The sequence below is a fragment of the Crocuta crocuta genome, unplaced genomic scaffold (genome assembly GCF_008692635.1).
Source record: "Crocuta crocuta isolate KB4526 unplaced genomic scaffold, BGI_CrCroc_1.0 scaffold727, whole genome shotgun sequence".
In the NCBI taxonomy this organism is placed as follows: domain Eukaryota; kingdom Metazoa; phylum Chordata; class Mammalia; order Carnivora; family Hyaenidae; genus Crocuta; species Crocuta crocuta.
The window spans coordinates 233,327-251,727 of record NW_027527964.1 but is presented as its reverse complement, the minus strand read 5'-3'; the positions used below and the strand labels follow the sequence as shown (position 1 = coordinate 251,727).

The 18,401-nt window shown below is 42.3% G+C and overlaps 1 protein-coding gene across 1 annotated transcript in view; it reads left to right on the top strand.

The window, feature by feature from the left end:
- Positions 1-17,257, top strand: part of RFWD3 (ring finger and WD repeat domain 3) — a 44,009-nt gene extending 26,752 nt beyond the window's left edge. The window contains exons 7-13 of the mRNA XM_077752808.1: positions 3,971-4,085; positions 4,592-4,848; positions 7,982-8,041; positions 9,275-9,451; positions 11,899-12,113; positions 12,748-12,959; positions 14,965-17,257. Coding sequence (XP_077608934.1) covers positions 3,971-4,085; positions 4,592-4,848; positions 7,982-8,041; positions 9,275-9,451; positions 11,899-12,113; positions 12,748-12,959; positions 14,965-15,108 — 1,180 coding nt within the window. The 3' untranslated portion in view covers positions 15,109-17,257. The remainder of the gene's footprint in view (positions 1-3,970; positions 4,086-4,591; positions 4,849-7,981; positions 8,042-9,274; positions 9,452-11,898; positions 12,114-12,747; positions 12,960-14,964) is intronic.
- Positions 17,258-18,401: the final 1,144 nt, after the last annotated feature.

Sequence of the window (18,401 nt, the reverse complement as noted above, 5' to 3'; positions counted from 1 at the left end):
TACTTTAAACCAAACAATAACAAAAAAAAGAGGATCTGCCCCATGGCTTAAGTGTTGCCGTTTTTTGCTGTTCATGTTCCTAAAGCCCTCCTACAGCAGCACTCTCGATGGAAGTTTCCTAAGTGAAGCTTTGCACATGCAGTGCAATGCAAGAAATTATTAGGATTTTGGAACCCCAAGAACAATTGCTGATAACACTACTTAAAATAAACTTTAAGAACATTAAAAAAATACCCCCAATGTGGCGCCTGGGTGGCTTAGTCGGTTGAGCGTCCGGCTTTCGCTTAGGTCATGATCTCGCGGTTCGTGGGTTCGAGCCCCGCGTCGGGCTCTGTGCTGACTGCCAGCTCAGAGCCTGGAGCCTGTTTCAGAGTCTGTGTCTCCCTCTCTCTCTGACCCTCCCCTGCTCACGCTGTCTCTCTCTCTCCTAGAAATAAATAAAAAAAAATTAAAAAATAAAAATACCCCCACTGAAAGAGTGTTGGGACATGGGTTTTCTCACAACAGTGCTGGTGAGAATGTACACCAACACAACTATTCAGAGACCTTTGGCACTATGCCCTAAAAGCCTTTAAAAGTAAATGTACTTCAGACATTCTAAAGAAACAAAGATTTATTTAATGAGACTTTTCATTTAAGCATAGTTAATAATCCAAGGGCACCTGGGTGGCTTGGTTGGTTAAGCATCTGACTTTGGCTCAGGTCATGATCTCATGGTCGGTGGGTTCGAGTTCCCTGTCAGGCTGTATGGTAGGCTCAGAGCCTGGAGCCTGTGTCAGATTCTGTGTCTCCCTCTCTCTGACCCTTCCCTCACTCATTCTCTCTCCCTCTCTCTCTCTCTCTCTCTCTCTCTCTCTCTCTCTCAAAAATAAGCATTAAAAATTTAAGCATTGTTAATAATTCAAACTGAGAGAAGTTATCTGGTTGAGTAAACTCTGGCATATTCATATGATAAAATTCTACACATTTATTTAAACTGATGATAAAGTGGGGTGCCTGGGTGGCTCAGTTGGTTAAGCATCCGACTTTGGCTCAGGTCATGATCTCACAGTTCGCAAGTTCAAGCCCTGCATCGGGCTCTGTGCTGACAGCTCAAAGCCTGGGGCCTGCTTCAGAGTCTGTGTCTCCTTCTCTCTCTGCCCCTCCCCCGCTCACACTCTGTCACTCTCTGTCTAAAAAATAAAATAAGATAAACTGATGTTAAAGTGCACATAAATTTTGTCATGTGAAAGTACGTTATGGTGATTATATTTTTGTGAAGTGGAAAAATACTGTTGGTAGTCACTGAGTAGTGGAATTACAGGTGTTTTAATTTTCTTCCTTATTTTTTCTTATTTGGTTTAATAAGTACTTAGCATTTTTATATGGTAGCTGTGTGGAGGGGGCAACTTTGTTAAAAAAGCTAACTTTGTAGGTATGGCTGTTAATGATTTAAAACTTGGCTGATTACTCAGAAAAACTCCCAACAAACAAAAATGCAGGACCAGTTACAGGTGAAATCTACTAAACGTTTAAAGAATACCTAACTTCTCAAACTTTTCCCCCCCAAAAAAAAAATAGAAGAGGAAGGAAGTCTTCCAAATTCATTCTATGAGGCAAGTGCCTCCCTGACACCAAAACCAGATAAAGACACTACCCCCCCCAAAAAAGAGAATTACAAGCTAATATCTCTGATGAACATACTACAGAAATCCTCAACAGGGTATTAGCAAACCAGAGCCAACAATACATTAAAAAAATTTTTTTTCACATGATCAAGTGGAATTTATTCTTGGGATACAAACATGATCCATTATTTGCAAATTAACCAGTGTGATATACCATCTCAATAGGAGAAAGGATAAAAAACATACAGTCATTTCAGTAAATGCAGAAAAAGCATTTGACAAAGTACAACATCTATTCATGGTAACAACACTCAGCAAACTAGGTTTAGAGGGAACATACCTCAACACAGTAAAGGCCCTATATGAAAAACCCATCATCCTTAAAAATTGAGAGCTTTTCCCCTAAGGTCAGGAACAAGATGTCCACTTTCACCACAGCAATCAGACAAGAGAAATAAAATTAAAAAATAAAAGGCATCTAAATTGGTAAGGAAGAAGTAAAATTTTCACTATTTGCTGATGACATGATAGTATATGTAGAGAACCCAAAGGCTGCCAAAAACTACTAGAACTGATAAATGAATTCAGTCAATTTGCAGGATGAAAAATCAGTGTACAGAAATTGTTGCATTTCTTTTTTTTTTTTTTTAATATTTTATTTACTTCTGAGAGAGAGAGGGAGACAGCCTGAGCAGGGGAGGGTCAGAGAGAGGGAGATACAGAATCTGAAGCAGGCTCCAGGCTCTGAGCTAGCTGTCAGCACAGAGCCTTAACACAGTGCTCGAACCCACGATCCATGAGATCATGACCTGAGCCGAAGTCGGACACTTAACTGACTGAGCCACCCAGGCACCCCTGCATTTCTATATACTAATGATGAAGCAGCAGAAGAAATTAAGAAAACAGTTCCATTTTTAATTGCACCAAAAAACCCCAAACACCTAAGAATAAACTTAAGAGGTGAAAGATCTGTACTCCGAAAACTGTAAAACATTGATGAAAGAAGTTTAGGATGACACAAAGAAATGGAAGACATTCCATGTTCATGGATTGGAAGAACAAATATTGTTAAAATGTCTGTATTAGGGGCGCCTGGGTGGCTTAGTCGGTTAAGCGTCCGACTTTCACTTAGGTCATGATCTCGCGGTTCGTGGGTTCGAGCCCCGCGTCAGGCTCTGTGCTGACTGCCAGCTCAGAGCCTGGAGCCTGTTTCAGAGTCTGTGACTCCCTCTCTCTCTGACCCTCCCCTGCTCATGCTGTCTCTCTCTCCCCAGAAAATAAATAAAAACATTAAAAAAAAAAAAAATACAGTGCTCCTTTAAAAATAAATAAATAAATAAATAAAATGTCTGTACTACCCAAAGCAGTATACACATTTAATGCTGTTCCTATCAAAGTACCAACGGCATTTTTCACAGAACTAGAACAAATAATTCTAAAATTTGTATGGAATGATAAAAGACCTCAAATAACCAAAGCAATTTTGAAAAAGAAAAACACACCTGAAGGCATCACAGTTCAGACTTCAAGTTATATTACAAAGATGTAGTCAAAACTGTATGGTACTGGCACAAAAATAGGCACATAGAACACTAGAAAGCCCAGAAATGAACCCACAATTATATGGCCAGTGAATTTTTAAGAAAGCAGGAAAAAATATGCAATGAGAAAAAGACAGTTTCTTCTACATGCAAAAGAATAAAATTATACCACTTCTTTTTTTTAATGTTTATTTTTGAAAGGAACAGAGACAGAGCATGAGCTGGGGAGGTCCAGAGACAGGGGGAGACACAGAATCCAAAACAAGCTCCAGGCTCTGAGCTGTCAGCACAGAGCTGATGCTGGGCTCGAACCCGTGAACCTTGAGATCATGACCTGAACCGAAGTCAGACACTTAACCAGCTAAGCCACCCAGGCACCCCAAAACTATACCACTTTCTTACACCATACACAAGAATAAGTTCAAAATGGATTGAGGACCTAAATTTGAGACCTAAAACCATAAAAATCCTAGAAAAGAACACAAACACTAATTACTCTGCCATCAGTCGTAGCAATATTTTTCTAAATAGGTCTCCTGAGACCAGGGAAACCTTTTAAGTCTCATTCCTTAGTAAGAGCCACACTCCTGGTCCTCAGTGCCTGCCTTAACACTGAACCCCAGTGATTCATGAGTTCAGCACCATGTGCTACTTTTCTGTAGTGTTTCTGGATGTAAGAGATTTTTCTTTTATATTTTATTCACCATCTCAACATATTTACAGCAGAGCATGTGTATCACAGCATGAACTTCATCTGATGTCTTGATGGGAAGTCTTCTGCAGCCTTCCTAATCTCCACCTGTTGTTGGCTTCTATTTCTAGTTCCTTACTAAAGGAGCAGATGCTAAGGAAGCAGGCCGAGTTAGAGTCGGCACAGTGCCGGCTCCAACTTCAAGTCCTCACCGATGAATGCACTAAGCTTCATAGTCGTGTCCAGGTACGTTTGTCCTTTCTAATTCAGAGAAGTTTTGGGGTAGGATTGGAAGAGGAATCTAAATATAACTTCCGTTCATCTCCCATACAAATAAGGATTTTACCAAGTTTTTCAGGAAATAAACAAGACCAACCGTTTCGTTCTTGATTAAGGCATTTGTCTGAAGCGTGCACACTTTAGGATGAATTCTGCAGTTTGAACTTTTGAAAAATTAAACAGCTCGCTGATAATTCAAACCTTAAATCATTTTTACCTCCCTTAATCTACCCCTAAAATGAGGGTTTTAGACAAGATGACCGTTAAAGACTTTCAGCCCTACTATTTTATGATCTGTGCTCTCCTCAGTTCAGTTGCTTATTGAAATACTGTGAAAACTGTGTCAGTCCTCTAGGATTCGTGTCAACATTTTCATATGAGGGAGAAGAAATCTCATATTAAATCAAGGAATTGTACATGAGGGAACTATCAAATGAAAAGGCTGCACATTTACAAAATCTTTTTCATTTTAGGATTTGGGAAAACTTATTATGCAGCATCAAGAGCGGATTTCACAGCAACCGAGGGGCTCCCAGGCACGCTTCCTGAACTGCCTGCCCTCCAGCCAGGGCCAGCACAAGTACCATTTCCAGAAGGCCTTCACGGTATCCCAGACAGGAAACTGCCGAATCATGACATATTGTGATACTCTGAGCTGCCTGGTAGTGTCACAGCCTTCTCCTCAGGCCTCCTTCCTGCCAGGTGAACAATCCAGAACCTCATCCTTAATGTTCATGATTGGACTTCATTTCTTTCTCTCCTCTCTTTTTGGAGAATCCAGGACTCACTTTTGGGTGAAACTGACCACAGCCCACCAAATCACCTTTCCTAGTCTGTTAATGCTGCTACTCTGAGGTACTGCAGAGAAACCTTTAATGTCTATTAGCTTCTTCCTAGAAATTTGTTTACTAAGAGGTCAGAAATGCTAATGACTGTGATAAAGTAAGAGAAGATGGGGTTCTTGGAAGTGTGGGTTACTAGTACAGGCCAAGGAGAAGGACAACACTCCTTATATGCCCTGTTAAAGTCATACATTCACAGAGGCACCAGGCTGGCTCAGTTGGTAGAGCATGTGACTTCAGTTTGAGTCTCATGTTAGGTACAGAGATTACTTAGGGAAAGAAAAAAAATCTTAATAAAAAGGTCACAGATGTTTTTATTTAAAAAATTTTTTTTTATGTTTTTTGTTTTTGAGNGAACAGAGGATCCAAAGCAGGCTCTGTGCTGACAGGCTGACAGCAGCAAGCCCAATGTGGGGCTCGAACTCACAAACCGTGAGATCATGACCTGAGCTGAAGTTGAACACTCAACCAACTGAGCTGCCCAGGTGCCCCTCTCACAGATCCATTTTATATTGGAATGTTTTCTTTTTTTTTTTTAAGATTTTATTTTTTCAAAGTAATCTTGGGGTGCCTGGGTGGCTCAGTCAGTTGAGTGTCTTCTCTTGATTTTAGCTCAGGTCATGATCCCAGGGTCATGGGTTTGAGCCCCTTATCAGGCTCCATACTCATCGTGGACCTGCCTAAGATTCTCTCTTTCCCTCTGCCTCTCTCCCCTGCTCACGCTTGCGCACGCGCTGTCTCTCTGTCTCTCTCTGTCTCTCTCTCTCCCATACACACACACACACACACAAAGAGTCAAAAAAAGAAGGGTGGGTACCTGAGTAGCTCAGTCAGTTAATCATCCAACTCTTGATTTCAACTCAGGTTATGCGATCGAGCCCTGCATTGGGTTCTGCACTGACAGCGTGGGGTCTGATTGGGATTCTCTCTCTCCCTCTCTCTCTAGGCCTTTCCTGCTCACCTGCACATGTGGTTGCTCTCTCTCTAAATAAACTTTAAATTAATAAAATAAAATGTTATCTGTACACCCAACATGGAGCTCAAACTTAGAACTTTGAGATCAGGAGTTGCATGCTCTACTGACTGAGCCAGCCACGTACCTCAAAACTGGAAATATTTTTTTTAATAATTTTTTTTAAAAAATGGGAGCACCTGTTGGCTCCGTTGATTGAGCATCTGACTTCGGCTCAGGTCATGATTTCACGGTTTGTGGGTTCGAGCCCTGCGTCGGTTTCTGTGCTGACTGCCAGCTCAGAGCCTGGAGCCTGTCTTCAGATTCTGTGTCTCCTTCTCTGTCTGACCCTCCCCTGCTCACACTGTCTCTGTCTCTCAAAAATAAATAAAAGATTTTTAAAAAATTTTTAATAATTTTTTAAAAAATGCTTTTTTTGAGGGGGTGAGGAAGAGAGAAAAAAAATAAGAATAAGCTGGGGAGAGACAGAGAGAAGGAGAGATAGAATCCTAAGCAGGCTGTGCACTGTCATCACAGAGCCCAACATAGGGCTCCATCTCATGAACCATGAGATCATACCCTGAGCCAGAAACAGGAGTGGGACGCTTAACCAACTGAGCCACCCAGGTACTGCTGGAAATATTTTTAAAGTAATATCCCAAGGGCTAATTCAAGTTGAAACAAGATTTAATACTTAACGTTCAGTAGTGTTAAATTGACAAATTCCAAATAAAAGAATTTGGAAATACATTAATTAGTAGTTGATAATAATACATTAATACTAAATTTTCTCATATTTTGTGTTGTTTTAAGATTAATTTTAGATTGTCTTAATGTTGAAAACCAAATCTCCTCACATGCCCAATTAAATTATTCCTAATTGTTGTTCCTTTCCATGATCTTCAGCATATGATTTCCCCCAACTGTCAGGTCCTTTTGCTTCAGCCTGATTTCCTGTTTACCCACTTAAAAAGTCCATTCAAATGCTTCAAAACTCTGTCCCTCCAAACCTAGGTATCAACAGGATTTGGAGTAGAATTCCTAGATTACCATATATTTTCCTATTCACGGGTAGCTATGAGTTGAGAAAAACTCCATTTTAGGGGAACATAAAAGGACTATTTATACTGTTTCTATATCCCATCCACATTTTTAGTAAGATTTATCAAATAAAACCTTCCCTGCAAATAGGGAAGATATTTATTTTTAAATTTTAGAGCGCACAAGCAAGGAAGGGGGCAGAGAGAGAGAGAAAGGATTTTTTTTTTTAATGTTTGTTTATTTTTGAGAGAGACAGAGCACGAGCTGGGGGAGGGGCAGAGAGAGAGGGAGCTGTCAGCACAGAGCCTGATTTGGGGCTCGAACCCATGAACTGTGAGATCATGACCTGAGCCAGAGTTGGACGCTTAACTGGCTGAGCGACCCAGGCACCCCAAGAGAAAATGAATGTTAAGCAGAGTCCACACCAGCACAGAGCCTGACATGGGGCTCAATCCCACAACCATGAGATCATCATTTGAGCGAAAAATCAAGAGTCAGATGCTTGGGGATCCCTGGGTGGCTCAGTTGGTTAAGTGTTCACCTGTTGATTTTGGCTCAGATCATGATCTGATGGTTTGTGAGATTGAGCCACCTAGAAGCCCCTGTTCCTTTTTTCTTGTTTTGTTTGTTTATTTAACTTTTATTTATCTGTTTTGAAAGAGAGAACATAAGAAGGGGAAGGCCAGAGAGAGGGAGAGAGAGAGAGACTCTTAAGCAGGCTCCATGCTGTCAGCCCAGAGCCCACTGTGGGATTTGATCTCACAAATGATCTCCTGAATCATGAGATCATGACCTGAGCCGAAATCAAAAGTTGGACAGTTAACTGACTCAGCCACCCAGGCACCCCGGTTCCTTTTTTCTAATGCATGTATTCCACACCGTACAGCTAGCTCTACTTGATAGCTTGTTGGTGCTAGTTTCTCCTTGTTTCCCTTGATCGTTAATTAGGCCAGTATTGTGGTTCCCTTGTTGATTGAAAGCCTGTAGTTTCCCTCTTTGTCTTTCTGGCTGTCCTAATTCTGTTTCAGGAGAGAACACAATAAACTTTTCCCACTTAGTTCCCTGGAGAAGCTGAAGTATGACTCGAGGTATCCTGAATCTAGGATTTGACAAATCCTATGTGTGGGTAACTTGGATAATAATAGATACTTCATAAAAATAAATACATTTACATAGCCTAGTAAGAAAACAGTAACAATAACAAATTACTCTTTAAGGACTGGTCAAGACCAATTTTGAGGGGCATTATTTTTTCCTTTCTGGAATGATGCACATTAATTAGAATACTTAAAGTGTCATCTATTTTTATTCCATTCAGACAAATGTAGCATATCTTAACATATCGCCTATCTCCATTCTTCATTGTTCATTCTCTTCTGCATCTTCTGTGTCTGTGGTTCAAATAGAATAGTCTCTCTTCTAGTAGCTCTTTTGAGGTCTGACTGACATACAATAAATTGCACATATTTAAAACATACAGTTGGATGAATTATGTGTACACTCCTGAAACCATCCCCACAATCAAGATAATGAACATATCTATTGTCCCAAAGTTTTCTCTTGCCCTTTTATAATCGACCTCCCACTTGCCCCTCCCTCCTCTCCCCATCCCTAGGCAGCCACTGATCTACTTTCTGTCACTGTATATTAGCTTGCATNCTACATTTTCTCTTTCATGTGCTCTGTGACTGCTCTGAACAAGATCTGAATCTACTTATTGCCTTCATCTTTTAGAAGGTAGTTTTGATCAGATGTCTGATAGTTGGCTTCCTCTTCTGCAGTTAAATCTGAGGAACATCATGATAGCACTATCAGACCTGAGAAGCCTTTTGACTTTTCAAGAATGCTTCAGCTTAATTTGCTCCAAAACTTCATGAAGCATTATGTTTTATATGTATATATATGTTAGGATTTTTTTCTCTAGTAGTGTTAAACAGGTGAAAAGGCTACCTCTGGGTGGTCAGATTATTAGTTTTTATTTTTCTCACAGGTATATTCTAATTTTTCAGCATTGAATATTGATTACCTGTATAATAGATAATTATGGAGAATAGAGATAGAGTAGGGAATGTACTGTTTAAGTATCTCTTTAATCTTTGATTTCATTATATTTCAAGAGGAAAACCTATAATCCCCCAGAATAAATAGTTTGGAATTAAAGGGAGTTATCTGGGTAGTCCCTAGAAGAAATTGGAAATCCCAAATAGTTTGGGTGTCGAGATGTGTTCTTAAAAGATTATCATTTCAATGATCATCTTTACATCTTTGTTTTATATTTGATTTCCTGAACGCATGGTTGTAAAACTCTTGTGTCTCCACAGCCTGGAGACAAATACGGTGGTCCAGACTTACAATGCTGGACGTCCTGTCTGGAGCTGTTGCTGGTGTCTTGACGAAACTAATTACATCTATGCTGGACTGGTCAATGGGTCAATTCTGGTGTATGACCTTCGAAACACGAGCCATCATCTCCAGGAGTTAGTACCCCAGAAAGCCAGGTGGGTAGCTACTCACTTTTCCCCTGTAGCGGCTTTCTCTTGCACCATTGTATGAATCCTCTCTTTTGAGAGTGCTTCACAGTTGATCAGTTTCTCAGAGGGCAGTTCTGAGCCCAGTGAGGTGTTGTCACTTGGGAATCACTTAAGATCCTTAGAGTATGTGTTTGTGATATTTCTATATCGTAGAAAGCCCTGGTACCAAGTATAGCCAGGTTTATAGGGTCACTCATCCCATAGCGCGGCAAAATGAAGTCAGGTCCGTGTTCAGAACCAAGGTCCAATGGATAGGAGCTATGTGACCTTGGCCATGGTTCTTGGCTTGTTACACAGACTTGCTTTAATAGCCACGTGTCTAACACATAGGAAGAGGTCAATAAAAGGTAGGCCTACAAAAAAAGGATTTAAAACTTCCCAAGTCCCTAGCTAAGCCAACTCAGTCTAAAGATACCATATTACTGTGATTTATCATTTATAACCATTTACAAAGTTGGGAGGTTTATAAAGTCAGCCCAGATTCTGAGGATGGGTGGTCACCAGCACCACTGTGACTCTTCAGAATGAGTGGAGTACTTTTTGGGCATAATATTCCCTGAAGACTTAAGGTTCTCAAAGGGAGCTGTGGAGGCGCATCTGGGTGGCTCACTCAGTTGGGTTTCCAACTTCAGCTCAGGTCATGATCTTATAGTCTGTGAGTTCGAGCCTGGCATCGGGCTCTGCTGACAGCTCAGAGCATGGAGCCTCCTTCAGATTCTGTGTCTCCTTCTCTCTCTGGCCCTCCCCCACTCATTCTCTGTCTCTCTCTGTCTCTCAAAAATCAATAAATGTTAATAAAAATTTTTAAAAAGAACTGGAGTCTGACCTAGGCCAAAATGAGAAGTATCTTAAATGAGAACTTCCATTTCCAATTTGAATATATATTAAAAAGGGAGCATAAGCATCTAAACATAAAGATATCACAGTAGTAATAATTGCTTGAGAAAATCTAGGCTCAGCACTTTGAAGTCTTTTCATTTGCATGGGGTTAGAATCATGCTTCAGTTATGTGGTCTGTGGGCCTGAAGATGACTGGTGTAAACTTCTAGAAGTGTAAACTTCTAGAATGGATGCGTAGTAACTGCCATTGATTGTAGAGGGATCCACTCAAGAATAGGCAATAAAATAGAGCAGATAGCAAGGAAAGAATAGTTGTCTGCAGTGTTCATTTCTGATGTACTTTGCTTCATTGTGACATGACAGGGCAATGAAAGAAGGCAGGCACAGGGACCACTTCGGCAACTTCAGCAGAAACAAGTCTTGTGTCTTGTTTTATGTCAGGAACATATCTACAGGCTGATACTTCTGAGAGAATTCTTGGCATACAGTCCTGGTCATATGCTTGCAGAAAGAGATTTAGAACATTTCTAAAGAAACCATCTTGTTTCTGAATTAGAATGTAGTTTTTTCAGGGGTGCCTGGCTGGCTCAGTCGGAAGAGCATGTGACTCTTGATATCAGGGTCATGAGTTCGAGCTCCACATTGGGTGTAGAGATTACTTACATAAGTCTAAAAGTTTTTGCTTCAGACTATATTTTAATTGAAGGATCTGTCAACTGCACCTTGGAAACCTTATTAGATGTATAAGCTACATTTCCTTTCTGACTTTTCCTTATGTGTACGTCTAACCCCATTTCTAGAAGCTTCACACTAGTCAAGCTTCCTTGTAATTGTGATCTTGTTGTATTAAATTTCCTAGTCCTTTTTTCTAAATTAAAAAAAAATTTTTTAATGTTTGTTTATTTTTGAGAGAGAGAGAGAGAGAGACAGAAGAGATAAATTACAAGTGGGAGAGGGGCAGAGAGGGACGGAGACACAGGATCTGAAGGAGCTGTCACCACAGAGCCCATTGCAGGGCTCACTCTCAGGAACCACAAGATCATGACCTGAGCCCAAGTTAGATGCTTAACCGACTGAGCCACCCAGGTGCCCCCCCTAGTCATTTTTTTAAAAAACTGTTCTTAGAACGTACGAAATGTCCTCTGAAATCGGATGCAAAAGATTATACGTGTACTCTTCTAAAGTTTCTGCAGAGTAGGTTGGTAGATTTTACCAAATGTCAAAGGATAGAGACCCACAGAAGTTGTTTGTTTATTAAAAAAATTTTTTTTTTTTAATGTTTACTTTTAAGAGATAGAGACAGAGCACGAGCGGGGGAGGGACAGAGAGTGAGGGGAATCCAAACCAGGCTCCAGGCTCTGAGCTGTCAGCAGCACAGAACCTGATGGGGAGCTCAAAGTCACAAACTGAGACCATGACCTAAACCAAAGTCAGATGCTTGACGGACTAAGCCACCCAGACTCCCCCGGTCTTTAACGGTAGAGGTCAGAATGCGCTTGAGGGCTCCTACTAGTGGGGTCTGGAGTAGTACAAGTATTGGAATGTGAGACATGGTTTCCTTCCTTTCCCTTCAGATGCCCACTGGTATCCCTGTCATACATACCCAGAGCTGCCTCAGCTGCATTTCCTTACGGTGGCGTGTTGGCTGGAACCTTGGAGCACGCTTCCTTCTGGGAACTAAAAATGGGCTTTTCTCATTGGCCTCATGTGCTGCCCATGGAGCCAGGGGGTTGCGTAGACTTTCAGACGGAGAGCAGCACCCGACACTGTCTTGTGACCTACAGGCCTGGTGAGTGCTGGGACGCCCTGGGTCTGGGAGCAGCTCTGTTCAGGAAAGGTGAGGAGAGCTTGCCCTGCCCTGATGCTGGAGGGCCCCTCGCTGGCTAACAGCTCTAGCCACTACATTGAAGATAGGGGCTCCACATTCCCCCATCAGTCCCGCCTCTGCCCCTCACTTATGTGAACCAGCACAAATTCTGCCAGGTGCGCCCCGGAGTGAGTTAGCCCCTTTAGGAGCCCCTGTGATTTAAAACAGTAATAGAATAAAGAGGCCTGCTCCGGAGGCCAGTGCGTCCCCCTCATCGTGGTTTCGTGTCATCTGCCTGCCCTTAAGAAAGATAAAAACCCAGGCAGGGGCAGGGCAGGATAAAGTGATTTTACTAAAAAGGATAGCTTACACCGAGAATTGTTTCCTTCATTGGCAAAATCTATTGTAGGTAACTTGCTTTATCCTAGCCTGGGGTTTGGAATTTCATCTGTGCTGTATTATTTTGCTCTTGTTACTATGTTGCTTTGTAGCTATTCTTGTGATCTATAAATGGTGGCTCTTGCACTCCAGTAGTCTGTAAGCATCTGAGATTCACGTTCTTCATTAATTTCTTTGAATCATTCCCATGGAGCAACACTGATTCTCTGTCCTATAGATAAGAATCACAACACTTTACGAAGTGTGCTGATGGAGATGTCCTACACACTGGATGGTGCTGGAGAACCGGTCTGTTCCTGTCATCCTGTGCAAACATTCCTTGGGGGACCCACGTGCAAACTACTGACCAAAAGTGCCATTTTCCAAAACCCAGAGAGTGATGGCAGCATCCTAGTGTGTGCTGGGGATGAAGCATCAAATTCTGCCCTGGTGAGCCATTTATTTTCTTCTACGGGAGTATATAGAGCAAAAAGCCAAATTCTCCTTAATTGCACACATCTGTGTATGTGCCTATGCATGGTTGCTTATTTTTACACAAGGCACACTGGGCATGCCACTCTATAACTTGCTCTTTTCCTATTTAGCTTCCTAGCTTAGATATCTTCCATTTCAGTATCTGTAGATTTGCCCCTTTCTTTTTTTTTTTATGTGAGCTGTAGTGTCCCATGGGCCATCTTGTGAATATTTTTTAAAAAATAAGGAACTACTGAAACCCTTATAAAATAATTGATTCAGGCACCAATTTCGTCAGTTCAGGATAAAAGCAAAAGATGAATGATTGATGGGGGTGGTAGAGTGGAGGGGGTCAGTCTTTCACAACCTGAATAGGTTGATCAATCTTAATATCACTATAGGTGGGTTAACAAAAATGATTTGCCTCTTTAAAAAAATGTATTTATTTTGAGAGAGCATGTGTGTGTGTGTGAGCAGGGCAGGGGCAGAGAGAGAGGGAGTGAGAGAGGATCCCAAGCAGGTTCCGTATTGTCAGCAAGGAACCTAATATGGGGCTCAGACTCAAAAATTACAAGATCAGGACCTGAGCCAAAATCAAGAATTAGATGCTTAACCGAGTGAGCCACCCATCTGCCCTAGTTTGCCTCTTGATAGAAGACAATATGAAGTACATAGTGCCTTCTGTGAGATGCCCTTGGACCTAAATCTAATCAAGCTTTGGAGCATTGCCAAACAATACAGTTGCGCTAGCCACATGCACTCTTGAAATCTGATTAGTGTGAATGAAGACCTTAATTTTTAAATTTTTATTTAATTTTAATTTTAATAGCTTTATGTGGCTAGTGGCCACCATATTGGATAACATCACTATAGAGTAAGGGTAAAATGATATGAAGTCAGTAAAGAAAACAATAGAATCAGTGAAGCACTTGTGGTGAAAGCTTAATAATTTGTTGTACTACTGTACTTTTTATTAAAGATTTTTTTTTCAAAACAGGCGTACTTGGGTAGCTCAGTTGATTGGTCATCCAACTCTAGCTCAGGTCATGATCTCACAGCTCATGTGTTCGAGCCCCGCATCAGGCTCTGTGCTGACAGCTTAGAGCCTGGAGGCCGCTACAGATTCTCTCTCCCTCTCTCTCCACCCTTCCCCCCACTTTGCTCTGTCTCTCTCTCTGTTTCTCAAAAATAAATGTTTAAAACATTACTAAAGAAGTGCCTGCATGGCTCAGTTAGTTAAGCATCCAACTTTGGCTCAGGTCATGATCCCACAGTTGGTGGGTTCAAGCCCCACATCGAGCTCTGCTGACAGCTCAGAGCGTGGAGCCTGCTTCAGATTCTGTGTCTCCTTCTCTCTCTCTGCCCCTCCCCCACTCATGCTGTTTCTCTCTGTCTCAAAAATAAATAAACATTAAAATTTTTTTAAATATATCAATAATTTTTAAAAACTTATTAAAAAATAATTACTCATAACAAAACATTTTGAAAAGGAAAAGAAAGCACTAGTTAGAAGATAGATTTCATGAGGGCAGACAGAGAAAGGGACTTTCTGTCTTGCTGACTCTTCTGTCCTCAGAAGAGTTGCTGGCACCTTGACGGAAGGGCTGAATGCTAGGCTTGCTTTTCAGAGGTAGACTCGTTGCTGATTAGAGTGGCAGAGCCCACACCCGAACGATGTTTTGTATCCTGGCTTTGCGAAGGTCAGGAACGATCTCTTGTACTCCCCAGGCAGTGCTCTTGCTGCAGCCCTTTCAAAGTTGTCCGCTGACATTAAGGAGTACACTTGTGATGAGCATCGGGTGTTGTATGCAACTGTGGACTTGCTATATTGTACACCTAAAACTAATAAACTGTATGTTAACTAACTGGAATTTAAATAAAAATTTTTTTAAAACCCACAAAGTTGTCTGATGATAAAGCAAGCAAGTCCCCCAGCTGAATTGAATGACTCCTGACCCTGAACTCTGTCTGTCTTCTCTAGCTGTGGGATGCTGGCAGTGGCTCGTTGCTGCAGGAACTGCAGGTGGATCAGCCAGTCTTGGACATCTGCCCATTTGAGGTGAACCACAGCAGCTACCTGGCTACCTTAACAGAGAAGACAGTCCACTTATATAGGTGGGAGTGACTGTGTCTGGGACTTGTCAGGCATGCTGCTGGTGAATAGTGAATGTCGTTTGCTGGCTCCTGACAGCCCTGAGCAAGATCTCTGCTTATTGCCTGTGGCCTAGAACTTCTGGGATCACGGTTGCTTTGGATTAATGTGATTCTAAGACTCCAGGTCACTGAAACACTACAGACTGTGTATTTGTGGTGTCCATACAAAGAATAAGTGATTGGTACTCCATCTACATTATCATTATCTTGGGCTCAGAGCCTTCACAAATCTGTTGAGAATCTGTGTTTTTAATCAGACATTCTACGGGACACCCTCCCAGCAGTCATTTAGAATGAGTGTGCACCAAGCATTTTCTGGAGGATGTGACACCCACCCAAGTGGTCTTGTCACTTGAACTTTATGACTCAGGAACGAATGCTCATGTCCCAGAAGAGATTGACCATCTCCGTGTTGCGTGGATGCAGAAGAGTCTTCAGTTGAACACAAGAGGGCACTGTGGATGAAGAATTCGATCCATTCTGACCTTGTTTGTTGACAGCCTTTCAGTCACTTGGCCTCATCCCCGCAGAAGTGTGCGGTAGAGCACATCTGGTCTACCTTGTGGCAGCAATAGATCTATTCCAGGTGTGCGGTGCTGGGCTGTTGTCAGGCCCAGTGATGGAGGCAGCTGGTGAGCGGTAGACCCTTTGGGATGCTGAGTGCAGTAGGTTCATCACATCGTGGGAGCCAAGGGAAGAGACCAACTGTTGGAGCAGTGGGGAAGCCTCATTTTTTCTTGCTATCCGAGGATCTCGGGATTGATTTTATATAAGCCGGTGCTCTGAAGACCCCCCGTTTTCCCTCTTACTAGGAAAAGATGAGTGACATGTCACAGCTCTTGTTTGGTTCTCTCCTAGTAAAAGAGTTCAAGGGCGAGGAGCTAAGCAAGAGAGGCTTACAAAAGAGAAGCTGCTGAAAACAGAAGGTAAAGCCTTCCTCGTGTGAACCTGGTGTTTGACTTCAGCTTCCTCTGATAAGCCTCCCTTCCTAGCCTTTTTAAAGAGTCTTGTGAGTGAAGTAGTTATTCTCAGGAAGATAAGAGTGGTCGGAGACCTGTGTGGATTGCAGGGAGAAGCCCATCAGCTTTTGTTTCAACCGCGGATTGTCCAGCGTTGCGAACTTCACTTTTCTCCCATAGAGGGAAAGGTTCGGTTTTTATGTGTTTGCTTTGCCTGCGGCTGCTCTGCTAAACCGCAGTCTGCAGTAGAACACGCCTCAAGGTGTGGGCGGTCAGTGCCCCATTCTTGGAAGCAGGATGGCCAACAGTGTGACTTTTTAAAATAATTGTTCCAGAAGTGTTATTATTTTTATTTTAAAACTGTTCTGGCCGACAACTCCTGAGCTGTTTCCAGCATTTCTCACCAGCAAAGGGTAATTGTAATAGATTTCCCCAGAGTTCCAAGTTCTAGTTGTGCCTTCTAAAGAGTGGCCTCCTTCTATTTTAGGACATCTTCCAAAATGCCAGTTTCCAGATGCTGGGAAAGAGCCTGTTTTTCTCAGAGGAGCTACTCCTTTCAGTATGTTGATGATTGAGAATGACAGCCCAGGCCCAGAGCATCAGTGCCAGAAAGGGATTTGAACTCCTCTGGTTTCCACACATCGTCAGAGGATGCAGTCGGCAGGCCCTGGCTGGCTTTGTCTTTGGCCAGGACAAAACCCACGGTAGGGTTAGGATTTGACCACGGCTGATGCTCATTGATTTCCCCCAAGCACAGGAACCAAGGGACTTACTGCCAGGGAAGTTGGGTGAATCTCATATATTGCCAATTCTTGCATTTCTCCAGTAAATTTGGATGTTTTAGAGATAAATATATATGATTTCTCCCAAGGAAAAGACCTTGCCCTCAGCCATCCTACCCCTGCACCCCTCAGCCTGCAGGAGATTACCTCTGTAGTCCCGGGCTCGGGGGTCCTGTGCTGCAGCAGCTCTGCCCCAACAAGTTCGTCACCCGTGTCTCTCAGTTTTCCCATATGAGGGTTTGGAGCTAAGCAGACTCAAAGTATCTTATTGGTGTGTATATCCTTGTACCTGCTTTGACAGACAGGGCAGTGGGATCTCTCTTCATGTCCTGTGTTTATGTTTTAATTAAAAAATAAAGCATTTGCTATGTGTACCAACTCCTGGTGTCTTTTGCCTCTTTGACTGCCCGAGCCACGAACGTGTCTGCCTCTTGGGAAAGGGGTCCAGTCTCAGCCTGGTAGATGTCTTTTTTTCATCTAGTACTAGGTCTGAATTACATGGGATTGTCCCTGGATCTGAAGTAAACGTCTTATTTAAATTGATGAGGTGGTTGAGGTGGCTTAATTGGCAATTCTGTTCTGCTGTTGCTAGTGGGAAGCTGTGTGTTTGCTTCCTAAGAACTTACCCACACTGGTTATTTGTCTGTTTGCTCTGAGATCCAAAGGGCTTAATCTTGGAAACTACACTTCACAGACGCCTTTTGCCTGTGGGCTTCCTTGTTACTGTCTTTGAATCTGGAAAACTGTAGTATGGGGGAGCAGGGAGTGCCAGAGAGGATTTACCTGTTTCTTTTCCTTCAGTCTTTGGCAGCACCAGGTCAGCGGCGGCGGCCCTGGGCAAGCGTGGACTCTGGGCCTCTGCTCAGCACCGTTCTGGTCTCTTGCCACAGTGTCTCTATTGTATTTAGTTCAAGTATTTCTGTTGCCATAAATCATGGTTCTGGGATTAGATCAGAAGGGCTGAAAATGGTTTCCAGCTGAACAGCAAACAGAGTACGCTAGATTCCAGGAGGACCAGGTCCATAGGTATAGGCTTGCTGCTGTCACGGAGCTGGTGCTCCAACACCAAATGACAGAGGTCCTGGAAGGAACCCCCGCATTCCTAAGAAACCCACCACCATTATTTTCTCTTCCACGGTACTCTTGTTTCCCATCTCGGTGACTGGTTGTCAGATGAAATTCTGGAAACAGACATTTGTGTGTCCTTGTCTTTTAGTGAGTCAACTTCTGGGTATTGGTAATAATTGCTTCTGGTTTATTTATCCCTTTATAGTTTACAAAGTCCCTTCCTAATCTATTGATTAATTTTTAAGCAGTGTTGTAGAATAAGTATTGTTCTTCCAATTAACAGGGGAAGAAACAATTAAAAATCTTATTAAAGGAAAATGATGGTGGCCCTTAATTAAATTTTACATATCCTCATGTTTACATCCTGTACCTGACATTACTGACAGCTACCCAGGATCTGGGACACCTGGGTGGAAGTTCACTTTCACTCTTGACAGCTCCGTCTCCAACACAGC